At 38.9% G+C, this 26,172-nt stretch overlaps 2 protein-coding genes across 2 annotated transcripts in view; both read right to left on the reverse strand.

Annotated features, from left to right (window-relative positions):
- Positions 1–1,428: 1,428 nt before the first annotated feature.
- Positions 1,429–3,554, reverse strand: LOC148359534 (uncharacterized). Its single transcript, XM_088344346.1, has 6 exons — positions 3,482–3,554; positions 3,086–3,436; positions 2,667–3,005; positions 2,440–2,571; positions 1,637–1,680; positions 1,429–1,563 (listed from the first exon to the last, which is right to left on the reverse strand). The coding sequence occupies exons 1-6, from the start codon at positions 3,552–3,554 to the stop codon at positions 1,429–1,431; spliced, it is 1,074 nt and encodes a 357-aa protein (XP_088200472.1).
- A 3,614-nt stretch (positions 3,555–7,168) lies between these two features.
- LOC148359535 (integrin alpha-6-like) overlaps positions 7,169–26,172 on the reverse strand; it is a 34,836-nt gene continuing 15,832 nt past the window's right edge. Inside the window, exons 22-26 of the mRNA XM_088344349.1 lie at positions 25,913–26,016; positions 25,624–25,669; positions 24,389–24,514; positions 13,303–13,613; positions 7,169–7,292 (exon numbers count right to left, since the gene is read on the reverse strand). Of these exons, the coding sequence (XP_088200475.1) occupies positions 7,169–7,292; positions 13,303–13,613; positions 24,389–24,514; positions 25,624–25,669; positions 25,913–26,016 (711 nt within the window). The remainder of the gene's footprint in view (positions 7,293–13,302; positions 13,614–24,388; positions 24,515–25,623; positions 25,670–25,912; positions 26,017–26,172) is intronic.

Raw genomic sequence — 26,172 nt, forward strand, 5'->3', positions numbered from 1 at the left:
GGATCTCCCTGGAAGATTTGCCCGCCTGCCGACAACGACAACGACGGAGCAAAGGCTGAACTAAGAAGGCGACCACACAGACCAGCGCTCCCAAGCATGTTCAACCAACGCCAGATCCATCTTCCACAATGAGTGAATTGAGCTGCGGATCGCCACCAACAACGTCCGAAATTGGAGGATTTTTTTTTTTGTCATCACGGAGTCTTGGCTTTCCCGACGCTGCATTACATCACCGAGACGAAGACTCCGGTAAAAACAGGGGTTGGAGACTACGTGCTACAATAATAGCCGAACCATTGACACACACTGCTCACTCGATATGGAAGTTCTTGCAGTATCGTGCAGACCCTTCTATGTACCGGGAGAGTTAACTGTGGTCTTTGTGTTTGCTGTTTACTTTCCACCGCTAACCGTTTCACCGGATGCTAACGTTAGCATAGCGCTAAATCTGCTGCCCGCTGCTATCAATAAACAGCAGCTTCCACTCCCCAACGGAGCTTTATCGTAGACGGCGACTTTAATCGGGCATGTTTATGGACTGTACTCCCAAATCCATTCAATTGTGGACTGAGCAATTTGGAAAAACACTGGACTATGTGTAATAATGTAAGATCAAACATTCGGTTGTATCCGGCAACTCTGTTTGAACCTCACCCCTCCTTATCAGGAGTTTTGCAGACGCTTCGACAACAAACGACTCAAAAGACAGCGTTTAATTACTCCCAGGGTGCAATCTGTCAACGCGTTCCAGCTGGTGTTCATGGGCGGGGCCAATTGGGTGCCGTGGCAACCATGACAGAACCTGGCGCCACACGGCGGGCCAATTGGGCGCCGTGGCAACCTTGACATAACCTGGCGCCACACGACGGGGACCAAATGGGCGCCATGGCAACCATGGCAGTTCTTTATTTGGACTATTTTTGATTTTGATTTTTTCCCCCCTTAAACAACAATATCATGAAGAAATATAAAGACAAGCAATTGCTTGTAAAAGGAAACTAACCAGCTGATAGGTGCTAGAAATAAAAAAAAATGGAATTCAACACAAACAATAAATGGCCTGCTTTTATTACTGTGACGTGACATCAAGATATTGAGTGTGGTAGAGCAATATGTGGCTGTGGGCTTGTGGGGGGTTCTTCTGGGCTCCATCCAACAAAGCTGGCCTGGGGGTTGCTAGCCGTCGCTGGGGGACCGGTTCTCAGACGGGCGCCTCTGCTGGAGTTGAGAGTGATGTGCACTACCAAAGTTTCAAGGGCTTTTTCACCATGCCAGCACCTAGCAATATTCAGGATGTACAGTAATTCTTCTCTGTATCACGTTTTTTTTTCCTTTTCACAAAAAAAAAGAACAATAAAAAGCATTGAAATTTCTTCATCATCACTAAAACTCAAAAGAAGTGATTGAGACCATCGAATCCATTTGGCCTCATGAAGAGTCTTGAAGACAGACATCGGTATATATGCTAAATTCTTCAGTGGTTCTGGTGCTTGTTAGGCCGGCTTTGCCGCTATTCCTGGCAACGATGTTGGGCACAGAATAAATTAAAGAGTCCTCGTCTCTCTGAGAAAACAAGTCATGTGTAAAGAAAAGAAAGTGGCTAGAGAGAAACTTTGCGGAGGAAAGTCTGGCTGACCTGCTGCACGCCGCTTGATATTTTTTCATGAGTTTGCTGACGAGCTTGATGTTGAAATGAAAACAAAGAGAAATACAATTCATTAGCATGGGGGTTGCATTCAGGCTAAAATTTTGAACTTATAAAGGTCAACTTAAAAACTGAAACCCAATTTTTGCATATTGAATATTATCTATCATATATACATATACATATACATATATATGTATATATATATATATATATATACATATATATATATATATATATATATATATATATATATATATATATATATATATATATATATATATATATATATATATATATATACATATATATATATATATATATATATATATATATATATATATATATATATATATATATATATATATATATATAGAGAGAGAGAGAGAGAGAGAGAGAGAGAGAGAGAGAGAGAGAGAGAGAGAGAGATACTTATAACTGAAGACAAATAACTTAAAACTGAAATTAAATACAATCCCCCAAAAATTGACAATTGTACTTTAATTTCAAAAAAGTTCCATTCAATTAGTTTTGTTTTCTCACTTTTAGTAGCATTTTGTCAAGTTCAAAATATTTGGCCCCAAATTGACTTATATGACCAACGGCTCTCCGAGTCGGTTCTATCATTTAGATATCGGAACAATTTCTGAAACTCATTGAATCCCGACGGCACTTTGTGTGACAAATTGCAAAAACATTCTCTGGTCATTTGCAAACGAACTTCCCTCCGCGAAATCTGTGACTTTGGCAATATAACTACTTCGAATGATTAAATAAGCTGCTTATTTTCTCACCTTTGCAGGAAAAACAATCCAACCAATCCCTAGTCTTAAATTTGTATACAAAAAAAGCTGAGAGCATGAAGTTTAAGGTCAAAGCAAAACTCAAAACATAGATAATGGACATTAAAACTGTCGTGTCAGCATCTGGAAACATACAAAAAAACAGAAAACATAAATCAATTCACTTGATTAGCACATTGTCAAATACAAACTTGGAACATCAAAGACAAAATATGTACCTGAAATGACGACTTCTTTTGCATTTCCCATAAAAATCTCCCCACATGTGGCAACAGCACAAGCACACGTTCCGGCAAGGGAAGAGTTGTCATTTTTTGAAAAACCGTGAATGCATTTCTGCATGGAGCCATTTTGGGCCTCTCCGCATTGCTCATAAGTGTAAACAAAACTTGGGGGTGCCTGACCTGGGCCAGCTTTAAACCAGGAAACTTTGTTTCCATCTCTGCATGTTTGACCGGATCGAAAGACTATTGAGCACTGTGAGGTTATTGAAGGGCCGCTTGGGCCCTTGTTAGAATGTAATTCTTGAGTGACGGCAGAGACAGAAGATTTTCCTCCTGGAAATTTTAAAAAACAAAATTCACTCTCAAGCCATATTTTTGTTAAAGCCTGGTTACAGATACACACATTTATTTACCTTGGACCTGCAGAAATATTCCATTCAAAAATGTAATGTTTTTTTTCCAAGAGTTATGTTTGAAACAGTAGTAGATCGCCATGTCACTTTTCTGAACTTGACTAATTTCAAGACAATATTTTCCCGGCAGATATTTTACTAAGATATGACGTCTACTGTTTGATGTCCAAGTTTCATTTTGAGAATAATCAAAAGCTCCCATCTGACTCAAGATTTCAGGGAAGGTTCCAGAAGCGAGTCGAATCCACGAAACGGTGTCCCAGAACTTTAAGTTGTCAAGACTACATTTTAGAGAGACACTTTGTCCAACTGCAACGGTCTCTGTTCTGAAGTCAGGACCACCCGAGCATCCTGAGCAGAAAAAAAAGCACAAAACAGATGTTGGCAAGTGCGTACCGAGACAAACAGGGAAGATAAACCTGCCTCTAAGTAGGATCAGCAGGAGCAGCTGGTAAAGGACCGTCAGCATTTTGATGTCCTTTCAATGAGTGAGCAGCAGCAATCTCTCCAAATGATTTTTCGACTTGAATTGAAGCCCTCCATAGGGGAGTAGCCTATTTCAAAGACGTCTCACCAGTCGTTTCCTGTTTCGAACCAATACAGTGGCTTTCCAAAATATTTCCGGTGTGTTTGCATTATTTGCAAAAGCGATGTATTTCACTCTAATATTAGTATCACATATTTCTTAAAATCGGCCTGCTTGAATTATTCATTTAATTTTTGTTCAAGCAACAGGAAAATATATCTAATAAAACTTGTACTTGAAATTGGAAAGATTATGAGGTAAGGATTTAGTTTTTTCCAGTGAAGCTTGTGAAGGCCCTTTCAAAAATATATATTTTAATAATAAAATGATAAAAAAGCAAGTTGATTCAAATAAAATCTGGAAAAACATTTGAGGTTTTACTACTTTGCGTATGTTCGAAATTCAGGGAATAGTTCGCCTGGGATTAAATTTCAATGAAGCATCTTTCTTGCTTCTGCCTTGATCTAAAAATGTGCTCCATTACCGTGTTTTCTCAATGTGCTCATAAATCCTTTGCCAGAAACAGATATTATATTGTATTGATGGATTCACCTGAAGCATTTTTGCTGTTGGGACAAAAAAAAAAACAACAAACGGAAATGTCCCTGTTAGGATCAAGAACGCCACTGTCCTCCAGAAGACGCCAGCATACAATTGACTGAAGGACCCCTACGTCTGCCACTTATTAAACACACTTAACTCTCATCAACAATCCGCATATAATGACTGTGCCGACAGCTGAAGCTGTTAGATCGTTGTCTTCCATGTTGATGTTCTGCATGCGCTTGTTTCTTACATCCTTTTAAGTCTGATTTTGCCCGTCTCAAAACTTGTAGCCTGCTAGCCGTGGTTTGTCTTTTTTCTGTTTATCATACTCTCCCCTCCTTGGTGCAGAGCACCTATCGTTAAATTACTCTGACCGCAACGAACTTGTCAACTCCGCTCCTGTGTCTCTGCCTTTTTACACCATGACAGCTCAGCAGAAATCAATCGTTACAGAGGAGGCCTGTTTAGCAAGCAAGCTGTCTTTGCGTATATCATGCTTTACAAGTCATGTAGTGAGGCAACAAATGTGGTCCTCGATGCAGGTGAAGGGATAGTGTTTGGCTAAGGCCAAAGAGAGAGGGCAGCACTTGTAACCTGGAATACTGTAATAACAAGTCACTGAGACAAGAGTGTTAGGGTTGTGAAAAATAATACAATGGACTAGCACAGACCCATGGAAACAGATTGTTTACATTATGACACGAGAGTGTCATGATAGAAGGGAAATTAATACAAGTGAATGCAGCTGTAAAGAGGAAAATTGAACCCAGAAGTGAGTAACCAAGTAAGCTAAGGTCGAGAAAGAGAAAGAGAGAGATAGAAAGAAATGGTTATTGAGAGGGAACCTGAGAGCACGATTGTAACAAATCAATCAAACTATTGCCTGCACATAAACCCACCCAATAATTAATGTTTAATCATTGTCTGCCTTCAGTTTTTTTCTTGGGATTAATAACTTTGACCTGATCTATTAGTGTAAACCATACATATTGTATGATTTATACCTTTTCCTGTTAAGCATTTTTAAAACGTGAAGATGCTGCATTGCAAACAAGTAAAGAACTCTGCTCAGTAGGGTTCACATTTGATCACCTCAGGTTTGAGGTTTTCCAGTGTAAAACCTTCAAGTTTTTTTTTCACTTTGCAATATCCTTTGTTGCTGTGTCATCAGCTCGAGCTCATCTTTGTCTTATATGATACTGAATTTGTGTGGCTGACGTGTGAAGCACATCTCCTCACTGATTCTTGGTAAACACATGTAAATGAGGTTGAACAACATAATAAAAGTTTTTACGTCCTAAATAAGACCAACTGCGATTGGCTGGCAACCAGTTCAGGGTGTCCCCTGCCCACTGCCTGATGATTGCTGGGATGGGCTCCAGCACCCCTGCGACCCTACTGAGGATAAGCGGTGTCGCTAATGAGATGAGATGAGATGAGAATAAGACAAAAAGACTACTTTTAGTCCGCACTCACATTTCCTGACAGTCACTATTAACACTATTTGGAGTTCTTGGTCACAATGACATACATATAGAAGAAGCACTTCTCCACTCCACACTTTCAATTCAAGAGAAAAAATAGCCCACCCTACCTAGTACATTGAAGATATAAATAGGTTTAAAAAAAAAGATGCTTCCATCTTAAAGTGGAACCACACGCTTCTGAAAAAGTGCAGCATACATCAAAGGAGAATTACAGCACTTTTTTTTTATACCATATTAGTAATTTTTGTAATCTTTTTGATGAAGACATTTAAACTGACACATTTGTGTTGTGCTTTCCAAAATATATTATAATAACATGGTACAAAATGCCGTAGCGAGGCTTTTAACTAGGACAAAAAAGTCCGATCACATCACCCCAATTTTGGCTAACCTGCATTGGCTCCCTGTTAGCCCAAGATGTGATTTCAAGGTTCTCTTAGTATTATTATACAAAATCATACATGGACTTTCCCCCTCATATCTTTCAAATCTGATTTCCCCCTATGTTTCGGCCCGAAGCCTTCGTTCTGAGAGCGCCGGTCTTCTGGTGATCCCAAGAGCCAAGAAGTGTTCCGCTGGTTCGAGAGCGTTCTCCATCCGGCCACCGGTGTTGTGGAATGCTCCTCCCCCTGAGATCCGATATGCAACCTCAGTGGAAATGTTTAAATCTAAGCTTAAAACACACTTCTACTCTATAGCATATGAATAACCTAAACTTCTCATGTGTAATAACCTGTGAAGCCCTTTGAGACGCTTTGTGATTAAGGGCTATACAATAAAAATGACTTGACTTGACTTAACATGGTGGTGTATAAATGAAAAAAAAAACATAATTTAATAAGGTCACATTGTATTTTCCATAAAGGCTTAAAAATACTTCAATAGAAAGTGGAAAATAAAATTGTTTCTTTGGTTTTATTTGAAATGCTGCAAAGCAAAAAATAACTAGCATTCAGCCAGTAGGTCTACTTTCAGCACATCGGAGGATTTCGAAGAAACCTTCGTCCCTCTGTTGTGTGTGTGTTTCACGTTCTACCACTGTGAAGATCACAGTAGAGTTTAGATGAGACTCTTGGTCTCTCTGTAGGGAAAACAGATCAAATTGACAACATATGGGAAACATTTAGCTTTGTGAAGATTTTCAAATGCTATATTTACAAACATTTGTTGTCTAATGTATATAGATATCTCCAGGGCTTTGTGTTGGGACAGAATATGCAAGAGGAAAACGTCTACAATTGATTGATGTCAAAAGCACACACCTAAAAAATATTTATTAATTAGAGGATTTCAATGTAGACCATTTGCTGCCATCCCTATCTGTGTGGATGAGCCTCATTCAGGTCCTTTTCCTGGCATGGTTGGCCCGTCTAGCCGTAATTGGATTTATTTTATAATTTTATTTGTATTGCTATTTATTATGTTTTAATTTGATCTTAACCATTGTATGCATCTGGGTAGCTGGTTGTCTCACTCGCTGTACTGCTCTGCAAAATGAAAGCCTGCAAAGTGAATGGCGTACCTTCACAGGCCGCCACCTGCACTGCATCGGGCTGACGGGGCGGCCGAGTTGCTGGCCCCGCCCAAGGGTTCTGACATGGTAAACCGTGTCACGTTCCCTGACCAGCCCGATAATTTTTCCATCAGTCTAGATCACACACATCAAAGTCAAGGCCCGGACGCCGGATTGGGCCTGAAAGAAGGTTTTCTACACCCCCTGAGATGATCTTGATATGTTATTGTATCATACTCCGAGAATTGTCTACTATTTTTTTACCGTACGATTTACGGTTGACTGTGACTGGCTGGCAACCAGTTCAGGGTGTCCCCTGCCCACTGCCCGAAGATGGCTGTGATTGGCTCCAGCACCCCCGTGACCCTACTGAGGATAAGCGGTGCAGATAATGGAAGGATGGATGGATATATGGTTAATAATTTTTTTTTGCATTTCAATCCAATCCTGTTTTTGCAAAAATATTTCTTGGAAGTAAATTTAACTCACTTTTTGCTAAAATCCATTGCAGCCTGGTCATCCTGGAAGGGGGATTACCTCATGTGCAGTCTCTTCTCAAGTTTTCTCAATTTTTCTCTTGCTGAGGATTTTGAGTTTTTCCTTGCCGTCATGTAGGTTTTAGATCGGGAGATGGTGCAATAATAGTCTGTTGTCTTCAATAGGCTGTGGTCTTTGCAGCCCTTTGAAACTCCTTGTGATTAAGTGTGTGTGACCTGCCTAAATTTGACTATTTGGTGTTCTGGTTTGTTGGGTGAAGTAAAATGAGTGTTTTTTTTTTCATACAGCACTACATTGCAAATAATTGGCTTTACACGTAAATAAGTGGCGCAAATGATACTTTTGTGACCTTTGCAAAGTCTTAAACACAATTTGGTGTGGTGAAGGTTACTTGCGTTGTTTTTCACAGTGATGTTGATCAGTAAGGCAATGACCACGAGACTCAAGACCAAAACAGACAACATAAAAACTAGAATGACCAGAAATAAAGTGGGTGCATCATTTTCTAAAGAAAGGAGACAATCAACAAAACCATAAAACGTGCAAGAAACATTTGTGATATCAAGTAACTTTACCAAATACGTAATTATGCAAATATTCTATTGAGATACCATACTTTTTTCCCTCAGATAACATCCTGATATTTCTTTTTCTCGGTTCTAGATCCCTTAACCAACCGGGTGACAGGGGCACATGCCCTGTGGTGTGTCTTGGGCAACTAAAGGTTGGCAGCACCCATTCATCTCAAGGCTGTTTTTTGGGGTAGGGGTGTGCTTTAGGGCCCGGTCACACAGCCGTTTGCGTCTGAATCACGGCGAGAAATTTCTGCCTATAAAGCAGAAGCTGTTGGACGCTTTGAGATCGCCATACAGACAAGATACAGCAGTGCTTTACACGCGGTCGGAAATTCACACGCGGTTGGCAGCGCGAAAAAGTTTTGCGCTGCTCAAAACTTTGGGGCCCGGTCACCAAGCCTTTCATGGGCGTATCGAGGCTGAATCACGGCCAGAATTTTCTGCCCGTGAAGCAGACGATGTTGGACGCTTTGAGATCGCCATATAGACGAGATACAGCAGTGCTTTACACGCGGTCGGAAATTCACACGCGGTTGGCCGCGCGAAAACGTTTTGCGCTGCTCAAAACTTTAGACCACGTGTTAACCGCGGGCGGCACATGAGGTAATGACGCGGAAATGACGCGGAACGACGTGCTCTGGCCGCGGCCAGGGCGTGGTTACACATGGGTAGGACGCGAAATTTCAGCGGGTAATCGTGGGTGGAGCACGGTCATAGCATGTTCTGCGCCTGTATCGCGGTGTTATTACGTGAAATTAGCGCGTTACGCGTGTGACGGTCAAACGCCTTTCTCCACGTATATACAGCGCGATTTGCCGAGCACACGTCAGTTGTGCTCGAGACGTCAAGGGGTGGACATGGATCCCCGTCACCGTAGTGACCTCGTCTTAATCCATTTTTATTTCTTGACATTTCTTTTCATTTCATAACAAGATAATAAAATAAAAATGAAAAACTATTACAATAATAACATATTGGCTTCTTCGGTGCCATAGCTTAAAATCTTGATCTTCAGGGGACTGTGTCTTGAGCGGTTATGATTTCTACAGCCCGGTGTTATGCCGAGAAATGCATCCCTGCCGAGATTTATATAAATCACTTTTGAGAACTGTTATGCACTCTACCGTAAAGCTTATTATGCAGAAATAAGCTTTATGGTAGAGTGCATAACAGTTTCAATACGAGCGATTTGAATAGAAAAAGGCAAAATAAACATGTTACCTGCTCAAAAGTGATTTGTATACGGCGTGCATTACCGTTCGATTACATTCACAACAAATACAAAGACGGAATGGTTTAAGTTGTATTACATTCCCAACAAATGCAAGACGAAGTGGTTTTGGTTATATGTTCGCCATTAAATTCCCTAAAAGTGATATAAAAGTGAGATAAAACGAGGTAAAAGTGGTTGTAGTAGCGAGGGGATGCAAATCTCGGCAAGGATGCATTCCTCGGCATAATGCCGGCTAGGCAGCTTTTATACCCGTGGTCCACACGAGAAAATGACGTCGAAATGACGCGATGAGGAAGCGGAGCAGTCGCCGGCGTCTGTTTTGCGGGCATACCACCGATGAACAGCGGGTTGGCCAATTTTGCGCATTTTCCATCGCGGGCAACCACGGGCAAAAAAAAAACGCAAAATTTTACCCGCGATTACAGAGGCAAACAGCTGTGTGACCGGGCTCTTACTTATATGAAACATTTAATACTATTTTCCATGGATACCAGTAGCAGGACAAAGCTCCTGATCTGACTTAGATACAGCACCTTCATCATTTGATTGCCGTTGTTTCTAGGTGCAAACCATCATCCCTCTCTTCAAAGATGAGCTGTACATCAGCATTTTCGAGGAGCGTGTGAAATTTTTTTTTTTTTTGTATTAATTATACTGTAAAATCTCTTGAGCATCAGTCAATGGGTTGTATTTTTGAAAGCACACTCTTTAAATCTTCAACCAAAAATAGTTTTACCCATAAATGTTGGTTTTCAAAAAAATCTGGGAATGCAGCCTCGTATCACACCAACTCCACGCTCCAATAGTACCATTGAGAGTACTGCGTCATTGATGTATGTATTGAAATTGTAGCACTGGCTGGACGACTTTTAGAAATGTACTTGCAGTTTTTCAAAATGAGGTTGTCCTGCAAGGCAGCACAGTGGTCACATAGCAGGGACTTACCATATGGGATCAGCAACCCAAGCAAGAAGAGATGAATGGCTGTCCATTTTTTGTTTCACCAAATGAGCATCAAAAACCCTTTTAGACTGTACTGTATCAAACCTTTATTGAATTAAATCACAACAAATAGTAGGGGCCTGTTACACAGACGTCTCATTGGTCATTTCCTTAATTGATCTTACCCAGGGCCGTAGCCCCGCAAAAGCACATAACGCGCACTGCGTAGGGTATCAAGTGCCCAGGAGGGCACCAAAAGAAATCAGGGTCGTGAGGAAAAAAGGTATAAAGTGTTAAAAATGTTAATAATATGTGCTAATACGGTTAAACAATACAAAAGCAGCATAAACCAAATTTCCGGAGAAAATGGGTGAATCTGCTTTGTGCCCCGGCTTACCTCCCCTCCCAGTGGTATGTTCGATTATGCCCCATTCGCAATTTGGTGAATACCAGTACGAGCATGGCCTCAAAACGGCAACAAGAGATTGGAGCGTAAAAAATAAAAGAAAAAAACGAGATGAAGCTCATGCATCGCTTGCCTGTAGTCAATGTTAAAATAAAAAAGCTCATTATCATACCGTATTTCCACACCCATTTGGCGCACTGTTTTTAAGGGCGCACTCTTCTTGGCTCGAATTATTTTTTTGTCGGCTCATACAGTATGGCTCACTGGCCTATTTGATGGGAGTCATACTCAACCGCCTTTAATACCAAAACAAGTGTGCGTATTAAAAAAAAAAGCACCGTGATTCAAAACTGAGTTTGATTGTGGTTTAATCCAGTATTTATCACAGGGTAAAACACTAGAATACAACAAAATTGTGACGCACAAAGCATTTGTGCTTGGGGCACCCAGATGGCTAGCAACGGCTCTGACCTCACCCAAGTAAATTGTGTTGTGTGCAATCAATCTGGGACATGGGCCTAGATAAGCTGGATAGGTGCTGGACAAATAGTAATAAATAAAATGTTAAATGTTCCTGTGTTGTGCTTTCATAATGTACCAATGAAACAATATTTTTCCACTAATGAAAACAAATACAATTGCAATACAGACGCTCCCCTATTTACAAACATTCGAGTTACAAAAAAACAGTACGAACATTTTTTTTCGGGATATCGAAAAATATCCAGACATCGCCGTAAGTTCAATTTTGTATTTTGCACCTTTTTCCGAGTACATAACATTATTGTAGTTCTTCTTTCCGCCGCTACCTGCGTGTGGCGCTGTGACAGCTCGCCCAGCATCCACCGGCTTCCTTTTCCTACTCCATGTGTAAACATACGGTACTGTATCTCCAGCGCCCTAATAAGTTTGACATTTTTATTTTTTAATATGTCGTGCATCCAATCAATATGGTTGGTGTAAAGTGTCAAGACGAGGCGAGCTGTTTCATTTGAAATGAAACAGCTTTTTACCACAGAGAAGGAAGTCGCCTAACGGTCGAAGCTCATCTTTCAAAAGTAAGTTAAACTTAACTTTATTTATATATATAGAGCATGTTATTTTATGAAATGTTTACTTTTTAGTACAAAACAGTACAGGTTACTCATACAAGGCTTAAACATAATTATATAAACCTTAAACATACATTCCATACAAAATATAGCCCTGAAGCAACTTATGAACAAATTTAACTTACGAACGATCGTCCGGAACGTATCTCGTTCGTAAGTAGGGAAGTGTCTGTATCTAAATTTTTCCCCCTGTGAATTGTTTTACCCTCTGAAGAAGCTTAGGGTTGCAATTAATAAAAACAGAAAATTAATTCATTAATTAATTTGCAGCTCCAAAAAGTATTTTTTAGCAGGCATTTCATCAGTCAGTTAATGTTTAGCAGCCTTTTGTTTTGTATTATGGTGAAGATCACAGTTGAGTTACAAACATTTAATGCTGAATAACTTTGAAAATCTTTCGTATTCTTGCTTTGCGTTGGAAGGAAAGCTGCAAAAGGGAAAGCAAGAATTATAAGTACGGCATAACAAGCTCCATGATGGTTGATTTTTTTCTTCTGTATAATTTACAGTCAGAAGATTGGGTTAACAAAAAAAAAACCCAAAAACATTTGCAATGTAACTCTTATCCAATACATACAAAACATTACAATTGAGTGATTTTATTCTATTGCATTTGTTAATGCCTTATAAAGCGCAAGCGCTGCTTTAAGTTACCTGCAATCTTTTTCCTGATAACATTGATCAGTATAGCGATGACCAGCAAACTCAAGGCCAAGATGGATGTCAAAACCAGAAGAATTTCCTTGTGGGAGCCGTTCACGAGCATCCCTTTTTCTGTAAAACAAGGATAAAGGGTCAAGCTTGTGTGTGTGTCTGCTCCAACCCACCCCATTGTTATTTAATGAACAAAAGCCATGTTCAGGGTGATAAAAAAAATAAAATATTAAGAAATGAAGCACCTGGGTGTGTTTGCGCAGGTTTGAAAAAGCTTTTGCTTTATTCTACAGTAATTATGATATCTAACAATAATCTTTCCATATTCAGTTAAACATTTTCATAAAAACGTAGAAAGAAAAAAGGAAAAAACTTTTAAATTATTAAATTAATCATTTAGTGTTTATAGGCTAGTTTTGTCACTTTCTAGCCTTCATAGGTTTCCCTGAATTAAATACTGTATACTGTAGTGGAAATTAATTACATTCTTTTTTTTTTCTTCTTCTTCTTATTTACAACTGCACAGATGTACTTTTGAGTCAAATCTTACATCCCTGAATAACAATTTTTTTGTGAACCTCCGCAAAGACCCCCAGCCCTCCACCTAGGGCACACTTTATATGCTATTAATTCAAAGGTCCAGCCCCTGTGAGAATATTTTTTCTACCATGTGGTCCCCAAGCTCAAATGAGATTGACGCCCCTGAGTTAGAAGAATACAGTACTTGCCCTGCAGGTCCAGTTTTGTTCCACTTGCAAACACAAGGTTGCCACAAGCCTCCAGAGCGCAGTAGTATGTGGCGCTATCTAAAAGGCTGACGTTGATGAAGAGCTTGTAGATACACCGCCTGGGGTTACTCCTTTCACATTCTACTCCCTTTTTCCCATCGGCATAGGCCAGGCTTGAATTGGATCCCACTCTCAACCAATGCACACTTTGCAGTCCCATGCATGAGTCAGTCTCTGGATCAAAGAGTAATGAGCACAAGAGGTGGACCGGGTCTCCTGGATGCAGAGGGCCCAACTCTGCTGGCCACTGCACCAGAGTGTAGTTAGACACGAATGCGCCTGCGGAATAATGAACACTCATTAACAAAAAAATGCGCTGCATCACATTTGCTATATGGAGAGTTTTTTTATTCAGTTTTTGTATACAGTGGCACCTCTTTGAAAGAGCACCTCTGAACACAAGGTTTTAGATATAAAAGTTTTATTTATGGTTCTGCATATGACAGAAAAATCCAGGTCATGAGCATCCCCAGAGGCTACAACTTGTGACTGCTGAAGACTGCTCACTGCCAGCATCAACATTCCAGTTTTCACATGCAAACTACTGCGGGAAAAATAAAAAAGTCCTGCAAATTTTCATTTTAAAGTTTCAGTCACTCTAATTTTAAGTGTACAGCAAGCGCTTACGTATCATCAACAGTCTCTCAATCGCCTCTCAACCTCAGCCAATTGCTCCTCGTATTGATGGTTGCAATTCCCCTTATCAACCGATAACAAACCTTACAAACACAACACAGCACCTATTTACTCCCAGCAAGACGGACTATGTAGAATACTCCAAGCGAATTTGCAATACTTAAAGACATTGTCGTCTGCTACCAGTGACCGAGACGATCCGGATTAAAGCAGAAATAAGCAAGACAAGATTGGTCTTTTTAAAAAAAAGTAGATATGTAGATAGGCTTCTTGCAACCCTTCCCGCCCCTTCCTTTGCACCACGTGCAAACCTTGGTTATGGAAACTACCTCCATGGTATTTCTTTAATGTCCTCTTATTTATCTTATTTCTGTATTTTGTTATGCTAAATAACTATTTTAACGTGTTTTTACTAAACAGAAAGATGTGTTTTATTGCTTGTTGAATGTTTTTGGGAGCACAGGAACGGACCGAGTGTTTTTAAAATATTTCATATCGGGAAAACTTCCTCGTTACACGAGCAATTCGAGCTATTAGCATGATCCTGGGACAAATTACTGGAACACTCGTATGAAGAGGTACAGTACATCTGTATTTGTATCTGGAAAAGGTACGTCATGATTATAGTGTCATGAAAAATTCTAATCATGAAGGCACAAAGCACAGCATTATGAATTAATTTAAGTTATAAGTAGAATACTTGCACTTTCCAAAAATCTTCAACTTCAACACTTGTGTTGCAGCAAAAATACTTTGTCGTTTCCTTTTGGAAATGCTATCAAATTGGTCTAACTTTAGTGTTCGCATCGATGCTAACTTACAATTGAGCTTTTTTTCCCTCCCAATTTCCCCCAAAATGAGTAGTAATTTACCCTTCAGAATTTCATGAAGACCGTACCTGTTTGTTGAAGAAGCGGCAGCATTAGAAGGAAAACAGATTTCTTGTTCATTTTGCAAGTGGAAAGAAGCAGTCTTGAAGTACAAGACTGCGCTTGAATAAACATTTCCTGTCATGTTGTTGTTGTGCAAAGTCGGAAAGATTTTGGAGGTCGCTTCGAATAAAAAGCTAAAGTCAGTGAGTGCTGTTGTAATATTAAAATGTGTCACTGGATATGTGGTCAAAATTGTGTTTTCCAGTTATACCCTTTTCTTTATTTTAAAGCCCCAATGAGTAATATTTGACCACTATATGGCACTGTGTTGTTTGGTATGAGCAAGAGCCAGTGATCCATGGCAGAGCGTGGCGGCAGGATGCTGAAAGAACATGGCGCTGATCCAAGAAGGGATTCCACGTTGAAAATGAAATACGCAATTCTAAACCTGATATTTTCTTTTTATGGCAGCAGATTATGCTACGCTTTTTTTCATTTTGTCTACTGATTACCTGCGCATGAGGTTGTATAGGGGAATATATTGAATAACTTATTTTGTTTGATGGAGTGGTTTCTTTTAAGATTGCAATGGACAAATAAAATAAATCAAATTAAGTAAAAATATTGCACATTTTGCTTGTTTTAATTTTTTTCGTCCTCAGTAGGCCTTCCATGGGTAAACAAACTTGTGCCTGTGTAGTTTGTATGCTCGGGAGGCAAGCTAAAAAAAAAAACGGGTAGATTTTTTAAATTAGGGGGGCATTAGCTCAGGAGGTAGAGTGCTCGTCTTGGGATCAAGGGATCCCAGTTCGAATCCCGGCTCGTCAGTGTTACATGTCGAGGTGTCCTTGGGTAAGACACTGAACCACTGATACCCCCAATACCCAGGTTAGCGCCTTACATGGCTGCAAGGCCGCTATTGGGAAATGTGGAGCACATTGTAAAGCGCATTGGGAAGTCATTGACTTGAAAAGCGCTATATATAAATGCAGATCATTTCATAAATTGTATGTAATTTTATTGTTTCATTTTTGTTGAAATACTGTTTGAATGCCACCGTACTCAACTTTAACTGAAATATGAGCCAAAAATATAGTAAATATAAAAAACGTTATTAATTATTTTATCCATCATATTGTGAAGAAAGTGTATAATTATTCCAAAATACAAAATTTGAGCGGGCGGTGGCCCGGCGGCTGAGTGGTTAGCGTCTCCACAGTTCTGAGGTCATGGGATCAAATCCAGCTACAAGCCTTCCTGTGCAAAGTTTGCATGTTCTCCCCATGCTTGCGTCGATTTCCTCCGGGCACTCCGATTTCTTCCCACATTCCAAAAACATGCATGTCAGGTTAATTGGCTGGTCCAAATTGTCCCTAGGTGTGAATGAGGGAGTGAATTGTTCTGTGTGCCCTGCGACTGGCTGGCAACCAGTTCAGGGTGTCCCCTGCCCACTGCCGGGAGATGGCTTGGATGGGCTACAGCACCCCGCAACCCTACTGATGATAAGCAGTGCAGATAATGGATGGATGGATAATCTGCCAACACCGTAAGATTTCTAATGTATTTCTGCAGTATCATCTGCTTTAGTCAGATATGCGAGGAATCAAGAATGAATCAATGTTATATTTTTGCCACATCATTGCCAGGGTCCAGGTCATCTCTGAAGAGCGGAATAATACTGGGGACTGAAAAAACCCGCCATATAGATGATGAAGCTGCTGTATCCGAGTCAGTTCAGGAGGCTTTTCCTGCTACTGGTAACCATGGAGACAAGTACTATGTATTTTATGTCGTGGAGCAAACACTTACACGAAAAAAAAAAAACGTCCTGAAGAGGAATGGGCCTTCAGACTGTACTTGTCCAAGACACACCACTGGAAGTGGTGCCCCGACAACCCTGGCGGTTATGGGATCCGATTAATTTTTACAGAAACAAAAGGAAAATAATGTTACACTCGCTGAAAGTTTTAGCTCATTTTAAGTATTAGTGTTGTGATTTAAAAAAAAAAATAATAATAAAAAAAAACGAAAAAAAAACAATATAAATATAAGAAAAACCTGAAATGTAAGTTGAAATAAAATAAAATCCAAATTAAAAAAAAAACATTATTAACCAGAATAAAGTATCTCCTGGACCATGGTGACTATAAATGATAAGAAAAACTTGATAATTTAAGCTTCAAAAACATGAAACTGGAGCCGGGAATTAATTTTCAATTGAGATTTTTTTTTATGAAACAAAAACCTGTGCTTTGCTTAAAAATGGTTGAGAAATCCTGCTTTGTGTAAGAGCCATCTGCCTTTAATTTGATGTTTCCCTACACTGATTATAACGTAATTGTAATGCATTCAGGAAGTCAATAAATTAAAGTCAAAGTACTTTCAATGGTAGTTTAATTTTTAACATTCAACATCTGTATCATCAAATCACTCTTGTTTTCAACCTGGAGAACATTGAAGTGCTTGTATTAAAATCCTTTGGTCTTCTGTTTTCACATTGCTTAACTTTGAAAGTGAAGGTTTGTGGTAGAGGAAGGGGTGCGAGCAAAAAAGCCTTTGCAAACGGCGGCATAGGAAAAAACAGTACAGTCTAAAATGTGTATACAAAAAAAGCTGATAGACAATGTTGGCAATGTAAACAGCGTAAATACAATGGGAAGCATTACAGTAGTGTTCAGGGTTGTAAAATTCCAGACATGTTCTTAACTGGAAAACCTCCAAGTTCTTCTATTGTATGTGCAATGACATCCAAGGAGCAGTTATTCGTGCCTTATTCCAAAAAATGGGGATGTCAATTCTCTTATACATGTGTTTTTACACACTTTGTGTTTTGTAGCATCAATGCTACTTTGTTAGCTCATCTGCCTCGTTTTGCATTGTGTGTTAGCAAGAAGCTTGTAGAGATTCCAAAGGGACAGTTGTGTTGACCCAGTTCTTTACTTTTTAAATCTTTTTATTTTCTGTTTGGATTTAAAATTACTTATTTTATGCTAATTGTTACTACTAATTTATTATCTAAAACTGTGCTATTTTATCTTGTAAATATGCTTGCACCAACGGGAAAGCACTTTTAAATTTCCTTGTGCATTTCAGGATGCGATACACCAAAAACTGACAATTTTCCCAAAACTCTGCTGCATGAATGTACACATTTTATCTTAGGTCCTAAATCAACGTTACCAATCACATTAAGTTGTTGTTTTTTTAAAGAATGCAACCCAAGCAAAAGTTGGATAAAACAGAATTTATTAAATTGAAAAAAAAAGAACGGTCATGTTGTTACCAGCTCAGTAGCCTAGATGGTAAGGCGCCCGCTTTGAGACTGGGAGGTCGGTGGTTCGCGCCCCGGCCGAGTCATTCCTGAGACTTAAAAAGTGGTCGGCGGCGCCCTCTGTTGGCTGCGGCTGCATCGGCTCGCTACAACGGGTCAGGTGCATTCGACATTTCGTTCTGTGTACATTGTTACACAGAATGACAATACAAGGAAATTATTATTATTATTATTATTATTATTTTAGACCCAAGATAAAACTTATACATTTACGTATAGCTTAAAAAAAATTACGTTTTTGTCTGCTATAAGAATTTAAACATGCTTCATCAATGTGCAACCCAAGTTTTGACCTTTTTGTCACCACCAAATCTTTAGTCACATACATGCGGTGTTCTTGAACGCATCTCATGAAAACAACAGGAAGTGGCTTTATGGTAATGCTACAGTTTCCTTTTCTGCACTCACAATGCCAGGACTTTTAGAGTGTTATGTAAATCAATTACGTTTATAGACATCTTTAAAAAACAAGGCACTAGTTCTAACTTGTGAACTTTGTTGAGTGTTACCTAAAAAGTCACAAACTCACCAGCATTTGCATAATGAGGTACATCCAGCAAACAATAGTTATTTTAAAAGCTAGTTTTGATTTTGAGTAAAAGCAGCGTATGTAACAACTGAGCTGAAAACGACCAGAACCGTCATTAACATTTAGTGTCCTGGCTCAGGAAATGAGCGTTTCTGTGGTTTCCGTGGTAACACAACTTCACTTTTTTGTCTTTTTTAAAAATGCTTTATGGACCAGCCTAGTAGGCTTACTGTCATGTTAGTGCTAACACCAGTGCTAACTGCATACCTGCAAACCTCAGCCAGTTGCTCAGCTTATGAATAAATGCAATTCCGCTCATTAAGCGACAGTTGTTGTCTGGTATGAATGACCGAGCAGTCAGAATTAAAGCCGATATAGGCAAAACGAGATTGATGTAACAGAAAGAAAATACTTTTTTCCTTCCGTAGAAAAACTGTTATACGGTGAACAGATATTGAAATGATCAAAAATTGTATAAAATACCAGGCAAACGTATACGTCCCGTACTCAACATTCTTTACTTTCGTCTTATTGCCTATGCTATCTTAACAGTGAACTCAAAACAGAGCCAGACGCTAGACCATGGGTGTCCAAACTTTTCAGAAAAGGGGCCAGTTTCGGTAAGCCTAAAATGTGAGAGGGCCAACTACTCATCCTGTCATTCTTAGAACAGTCTTTAATAAATTCATCCTCTGTGAAAGGTTTGCTCGCCTTTGTAGCATTTTCATCTGATTTGCAGGGTCTCGTGAAAAAGCGCTACTGTGCCGTTAAAACAGCTTCCGGTTGCTTTACCTTTTCACCGCGTTTGTTTCCTGTGATTTTTATTTTATTTTTGGTCAGCATGTTTTGTCTGGCAGTGCTTCTTGATAGTATTCTGTTTGAAAACAGCATCAGTCTCTTGGCCAATTAGGCAAATGCTAGGATTTCAGTGACCACTTGTACTGGAAGCTATGGCCCTCACAGTCAACTTTCCTTTTTATTTACAGTCGCCTTGTCGGAAATGGGTTGGGCTAAAATTCTCACGGGAACCAAAGGGGAAAGTGGCCAAAGGGTATCTGCCGTCATCTGGTGGAATTGTGTTTTTCTTTTTTTGTGCAAATATATTTCATATTGGCTCAACTTTACTGGCGGACTGCATATTATCAATTTAATGCAGAGGCCGCGGGCCAGTAAATATCGGATCACTGCCCATAACTGGCTGCCAGGCCAGATTTTGGACATGCCTGTGCGAGATAGAAAAAAATGTGCAAGTGAACTTACTACAGGATTTTTGATGTTTTCCTATCTGAAATACTATGTTTTTGAGTAATGAATACATTATGTTGGTGCTATATTGTCTAGCCAAGTCACATTTTGAGTTTTATTGCCAGTAAATTATGTTAACCACTGATACTATTTTTAAGGGCCATTTTAGCAATGTAAACATACCTCCAAACACTGAAATTCAGAACATTACCTCACTAAAGCCACAATTATGCGGGACACACACGAGACAAATAATGGGGAAAGAGCAGCATTTCAAGGATGATGTTGAGGGGGCATTGTGCATTATTTGCCTACTTGATGTCGCTATATTGTGTAATGCATCTGAAAACGAGTGCTAAAAAGAACAAATGACCAAAAAGCACCTATTTTCATCTGGTTTATGCCCAGGCTTTCTTTTTTGTTTTTCTTGTCAGGGTCCCCGTATCAGCAAGATGGCGGACACTTATGTTAACTTCCTCTTGGTGAGGCTCATGTTATGTCAAATACATTCAAATTTCTCATTAGGAAAATGTTTTTAATAAAGGTTGATACTTTTGGTATATTTTTTCTTATAATTTAAGTTAATTTTGTTCTATTTTGGTGTTTTTTACCACGAGGGCGATAAATAATACACAATGTCCTTTTAAAAAAAGTTCCAAGCATATCCTCGCTGTATTCGATAGGAAATATGGCTCTCCTATTTAGCAATATGCTGCCCCTTACAGAGTAGTCTCGGTACTGCAACTGGACGTGCGTCCATCCATGCAAAATTGCATTTGGGTATTTTAAATCTTATGTAAGAATGTGACAGCAGAAAGAACAATTTTTAACATTGTAAGCCTGAAAATTATAACAGGCATACCGTTTCAGCATACATTTAGGATCATGGGATGAAATGTGAGGTTCGTTTACTCATCAATACTACCGCTTGATGCGTTAGACTCACACTTTTCCCCTCTTAAAAATGCTTATCGATTAAAAAAAAACAAAAAACTTCCGCTTTTTTAAATTGAAACAACAAAAACATCTTGACTCGAGACTAATATATTAGTCTACGGCTGCTCTATTTTGCAGTGATATTAAATCCTTGTGCCTGAATATCCTGCAAAGATCCTATTAGCTTTCCATTTTTGTAAAAGTTTGCCACTTTGGCTTTTAAACAAGAATATGCTGTTTTTTTTATTTTTTTTTTTTTTATTTTCTTGAGACAAATTGTGTTTCAAGTGTAAAAATACATTGCACAGCAACATCTACCACTTTTTAATGTCAAAATGTTGGCTTGTATACACTAGCACGTACATTTAATAGCACAAAATGTTTCTTATTTATTTAATAATAATAATAATTTGAAGCAACAGCACAAATTAACCAACTATTGTAGTGTGTAGGCAAAACATGCCAATTGGTAAAGTTTTCAGGTTAGCAATAGTTTGAGGAAATGCCGATTTCGGAATAAGATACAGAAGTTAATTTGTTTTATAGAACCAATCTGGGTATTATATTTGGAAAAGGAACTTTTAAGAAGCAATACGGTAAAAAACAATTTTGCAACCTCAATGTTTACCACAGCCTGTCTTTATCCAATGAGTGTTAGCGTTGGCTGACAGAAACTCTTAAACAAATCCGCTTTTAAAACAGTTTACGTCACTTTTTCATGTTTAATTTAACAGTAGGTTTCCACAGGCCGTTGTATTAAATTATCTAAATGCTTCTTTAGGGAAAATTGTTCTTTATCTGCCTAAAACAATAGTTGCTGGCCAAAGTAAGAGGCAGAATAATTTGAAAAAGATAAAACTATTTTCAGGTTTTGTGTTTGGACTTGCCTTAAAAATTGACAAAAAACCCCCAAAACAAACAAGTTTACAGACGCTGTCCTACTTACGAATGAGACAGGTTTCGGATGATCGTTTGTAAATTAAATTTGTTCGTAAGTTGCTTCAGTGCTAAATTTTGTAAGTTTAAAGTTAATATAAATATGTTTAAGGCTTGTATACATAACCTGTACTGTTTGTACCAAAATATATACCTCATCTCATCTCATTAGCTGCACCGCTTATCCTCAGTAGGGTCGCGGGGGTGCCGGAGCCCATCCCAGCAATCATCGGGCAGTGGGCAGGGGACACCCTGAACTGGTTGCCATCCAATCGCAGGGCACACAGGGACAGACAACTCGCTCGCTGATTCACACCGAGGGACAATTTGGACCGGCCAATCCACCTGAAATGCATGTCTTTGGAATGTGGGAGGAAACGGGAGTGCCCGGAGGAAACCCACGCAAGCACGGGGAGAACATACAAACTCCGCACAGTAAGTCCGGTAGCTGGATTTGAACCCACACAGGAGGTTCCCAAGACCTTAGAACTGTGCCGCACACGCGCTAACCACTGCGCCGCAGTGCTGCCTTAAAAGATATACATTTCATAAAATAATATGCTCTGTAAAGATAAGTTGAGTTTAACTTACTTTTGGTAGATGCGCTTCAAAAGCTCCTCCTCCGTGGTAAAAAGGGGCTGAAATAATGTGTTCTGACCATTTTATCAACCGCATCAAGCTTTCTTATTCCACTTTCATTTCAAAAGAAACGGCTCGCCTCTTCTTTACACTTTACACCAACCATATGGAATGGATGCACGAGATATTAAACGATAAAAATCTCAAAGTTCTTAGCGCGCTGGAGATAGTATAGACGTAGACAGTGTAGAATGTTTACACACAAATTAGGAAGAGGATTATTTTCACTTCTGGGTGGATGCTGGGTGACCTCTCACAGCGCCACCACACTCTGGTAGCGGCAAAAAAAGCACTACAGTAATGTCCTGTACTTGGAAAAAAAGGTGCACACGATACAAAATCTAACTTATAGCAACGTCTGGTTACTTGTCGACATTCCGAAAAAAATGTTCGTATCTAACATTTTACGTAAGTCGAATGGTCATAAGTAGGGGAGCGTCTGTACTCACAAAGTAAAGAATTGCCTTTCTGAGGATGCTTGAAAAGAACACTGTCTGTAATGTCATATTTCTTTCATATGTATTTGTTTTTTTTTAATTCTCAGAAGTAAGATACATAAAAAATTACATTTTCCATTAAATCAACATTGTGACACCAATCGTGGCATGCATTCAAATTCGTTGTTTTCATGAAATACATCCAAGTAGAAACAATTTCTACGGAATATATTTTACAATTATTGTGCCAATGTCATTACAAACAGGGTTCCCTCTAAAATGACAAGAATGTCATATAAGCAATTGATATATGTTTTCATTTATGTATTTGTTTATTTATTTGTTTGTTTGTATTGAACGATGAGGTCAAATGTGATAATCCTTCGTTCGAATGAATCGATGCCATCAGATAAATTCAAAGGAAGCCAATCTTTGTCGAGTTCAACAGCGTGCAATGCTTTGTATGATCGTTTGAGTGCTTCATGATATGTCGCCCCCTGATTCTTGATGTATCCACGTGCAGCAGATGTTTGGATGCTTTCTGTTGAAAATTTCTGCTTTTCTACTTATTTTTCTGAAAAGAGGCAGTGGGTATAAAAAAAGGAATATATTTTGATGACGTCAAAGCTTGTAAATGTTGTTGGTGAAAGTAATACATCCATGATGATAAGTCTGTGAAGGGTGTACCAACTGCGCCTCGTTTGCCATATATGACCACATTTAATCTTTTGTGCCGGGAAAAAGAGCTCAGCCTAATATACAGTTTGGTTAACATAAAAGCACAATTTGAACCACATAATCAAAAGTTTCCTTTATTTACAAAATATATTTTTTACAATGTCCTAAATCTTAATGCCTCGCCCCCAACCCTCAGAATTACGTAATGCAATATATTTGAAGAATAGCATTTAATATTGCAGGTGGATGTACAAAAACCTCAAAGTCACTCTTATTTGGTTAAATTTGAAAACTTCTGTTTGTCTTGACACCATTGGGAGTCTAAGGCAATACTTTCAAGAGAAAAGTCCTCCTGAACACAATTGTTTTCAGTAGTTCTTCACACTTTGTTGTGAAAACACACAAGTGATATTTTCCCTGTCATTATAAAGACATTAATAGCGTCACGTTGTCTTTTCTGTGTTGAGTTCATAAAAGGTCTGAATTCCATAGAATCCGTTTGTACTCCGTTCTTTTTTCAGGCTTTGAGTTTTTCCAACTCCGTGTGGGAAGACTCTCTGTTACACATTGTACACTTCATGCAACCCTGCTAAAAAGACAAAAAAATAAACAGGCTTATTTTAAACATCTTATGAATATTTATAGTTCAAGTGGCTAAAACTCCCATGTACATGCTAATTTCTCATTTGACTTTTAGTGTTAGCATTACACAAGCATTGATTTTAAAACAAAGTTCAATACATTTGGTGTATGTCAAAAATATAAGTAATTATGTTTTGTTACCTTCCATAAAAAGATAAGAAGGACTGTCAGAAGTAGCAGGCCTGCAGCAACAGTGAGGACGATAATCCACCAGGCCACCTTAGTGAAATACTTGTCTTCTTTCTCCAGGAATATCGTCACTTTAACCTGCACATGACGATGCCCGAGCATTAGTTTTGGACTTTATTTTTTCTTAGTCATTCCGACTGAATTTCTAATATTACTCTAATGATGTTCAGCAATTTTTTCAATTAATTTAAATAAAATGTGTTGTTATCTCAACCATTTGTCATGCTATTAGATGCATATTGACTAAAGAGGTTCAGTCACAGTTTACAAAAAATAATGATGTCACTGTGGTGGCAATATGACATACCTGTCAACCTCAGGCAATTGCTTTACCTTATTAATAATTAAAATTGCGCTTATCAAGTGATAATAAACCTTACATGCACAACACTGTGCCTCTTTACTCACAGCTAGATGGACTATGTAGATTCAAAAACAAAGAATTTGTGTAAATAATACGCACAAAAAAATTAAAACGTGATCAGGGATAACATTTGTTGGTGTTCACGGTTCACGGACCCCTTAACCGCCTGGATTGTTGGGGCACTAATGAGGACGCAACTCTGGACAGCTTTCTCTACTGTCGACGGTTTTTGGTCTGCTTTTCGGTCATGGCAAAGTTGGCACCAGTCCATTCCTTATTGTTGTCGGCCCAGTTATTTTTCTGTCTTCCTCTCCTCCCGCCCTCTTAGACTGTGCCCTGAAGAACGATCTTAGCCAGTCCTAAAAATCTTGTATAGTGACCATTCCACTGCAGTTTTTGACTGGGCACAGTTGACAAGAGTTCTTTGTAGGGTCCAATGTGCCCCCTGATGGTGTTATGTATGTATGTAGATGATGCTTAGACACATTCCTATAGAATCTCATCTCCATGCCCTGGATTTTCTTTTCCACTTTTGCTTTGAGAGTCCATGCCTTGTAAGCAGTGAGGAAGGTGGGTGTAATCAGCTCTTGCATGAGTCTGATCTTTAATTTCACTGGTATGTTCTTTTCTCTCCGGATAGGATTAGGTCTGGCAAGTGCGTTCCTGTACAAAAATTGTTATTTGGCGTACACAATTAGAAATGATCGAAAAACGTATTAAATACGGGGAAAACATATAAGTTGACAGATAAGGTATCTATTTCATGGCTAGCCACCAAAGTGAAAGTTCTCATAAAAAAAAAAAAGCGGGAAACAAAGTTAACCTTAGTGTGAGTCTTTTCCTCTTGAAGTCCAATGTTCTCTGGAGAGCTGAGGAGGACAAAAAGGTCATTTGTGTTGAAGTCTGGTGTGATTTGAATAAACATTATTATAATTAAAATCAATTTCAAATTAGGTCATTTAAGCTTCCTGTATAAGGCTGTTATTCTGAAGGACACAGGAACGCAGGAGTCTCAAACTCGATTTAATTGGAGGCCGCCCAAGCCAAGGTCTGGATGAGGTTAGGCCAAATTTGAATTTCCACAGAAAAAACTTCAGAATTTTTTTTTTTACTGTTCTCGAATATCCCGAATTTGCGTCGGCTCCTCTTTAAGCTTTAGCTCCTTTCTATAACAGATATGAAGTTTAACAGCAAAGTTCCAAGTAAACATTTTTATCTAAAAGAAAAAAAAAAAAGCAGAAAGGCTAAAAATCAATCAAATAAAAAAAAAAATAATGTTTCTATGCTGTTTTTGTCAATCATCAATCTGCATGAGTTTTCCTGAGATAAATAAACTGGAGTGGTATTGAATTCAATTGTTGTAAAGATAGAT

The sequence above is a fragment of the Urocampus carinirostris genome, chromosome 9 (assembly GCF_059441175.1).
Source record: "Urocampus carinirostris isolate Australia breed hairy pipefish chromosome 9, RoL_Ucar_1.0, whole genome shotgun sequence".
Lineage (NCBI taxonomy): Eukaryota > Metazoa > Chordata > Actinopteri > Syngnathiformes > Syngnathidae > Urocampus > Urocampus carinirostris.

What these genes read in the sequence shown, in the direction of transcription:
- LOC148359534 (XM_088344346.1), bottom strand. Translation starts at nt 3,554, where the DNA reads ATGCTGACGGTCCTTTACCAGCTGCTCCTGCTGATCCTACTTAGAGGC. An exon ending in AATATTTCTGCAGGTCCAAG is followed by an intron (nt 3,006 to 3,085) that starts GTAAATAAATGT and finishes TAAAATTTCCAG; the next exon opens with GAGGAAAATCTTCTGTCTCT. An exon ending in TATCAAGCGGCGTGCAGCAG is followed by an intron (nt 1,564 to 1,636) that starts GTCAGCCAGACT and finishes TTGTTTTCTCAG; the next exon opens with AGAGACGAGGACTCTTTAAT.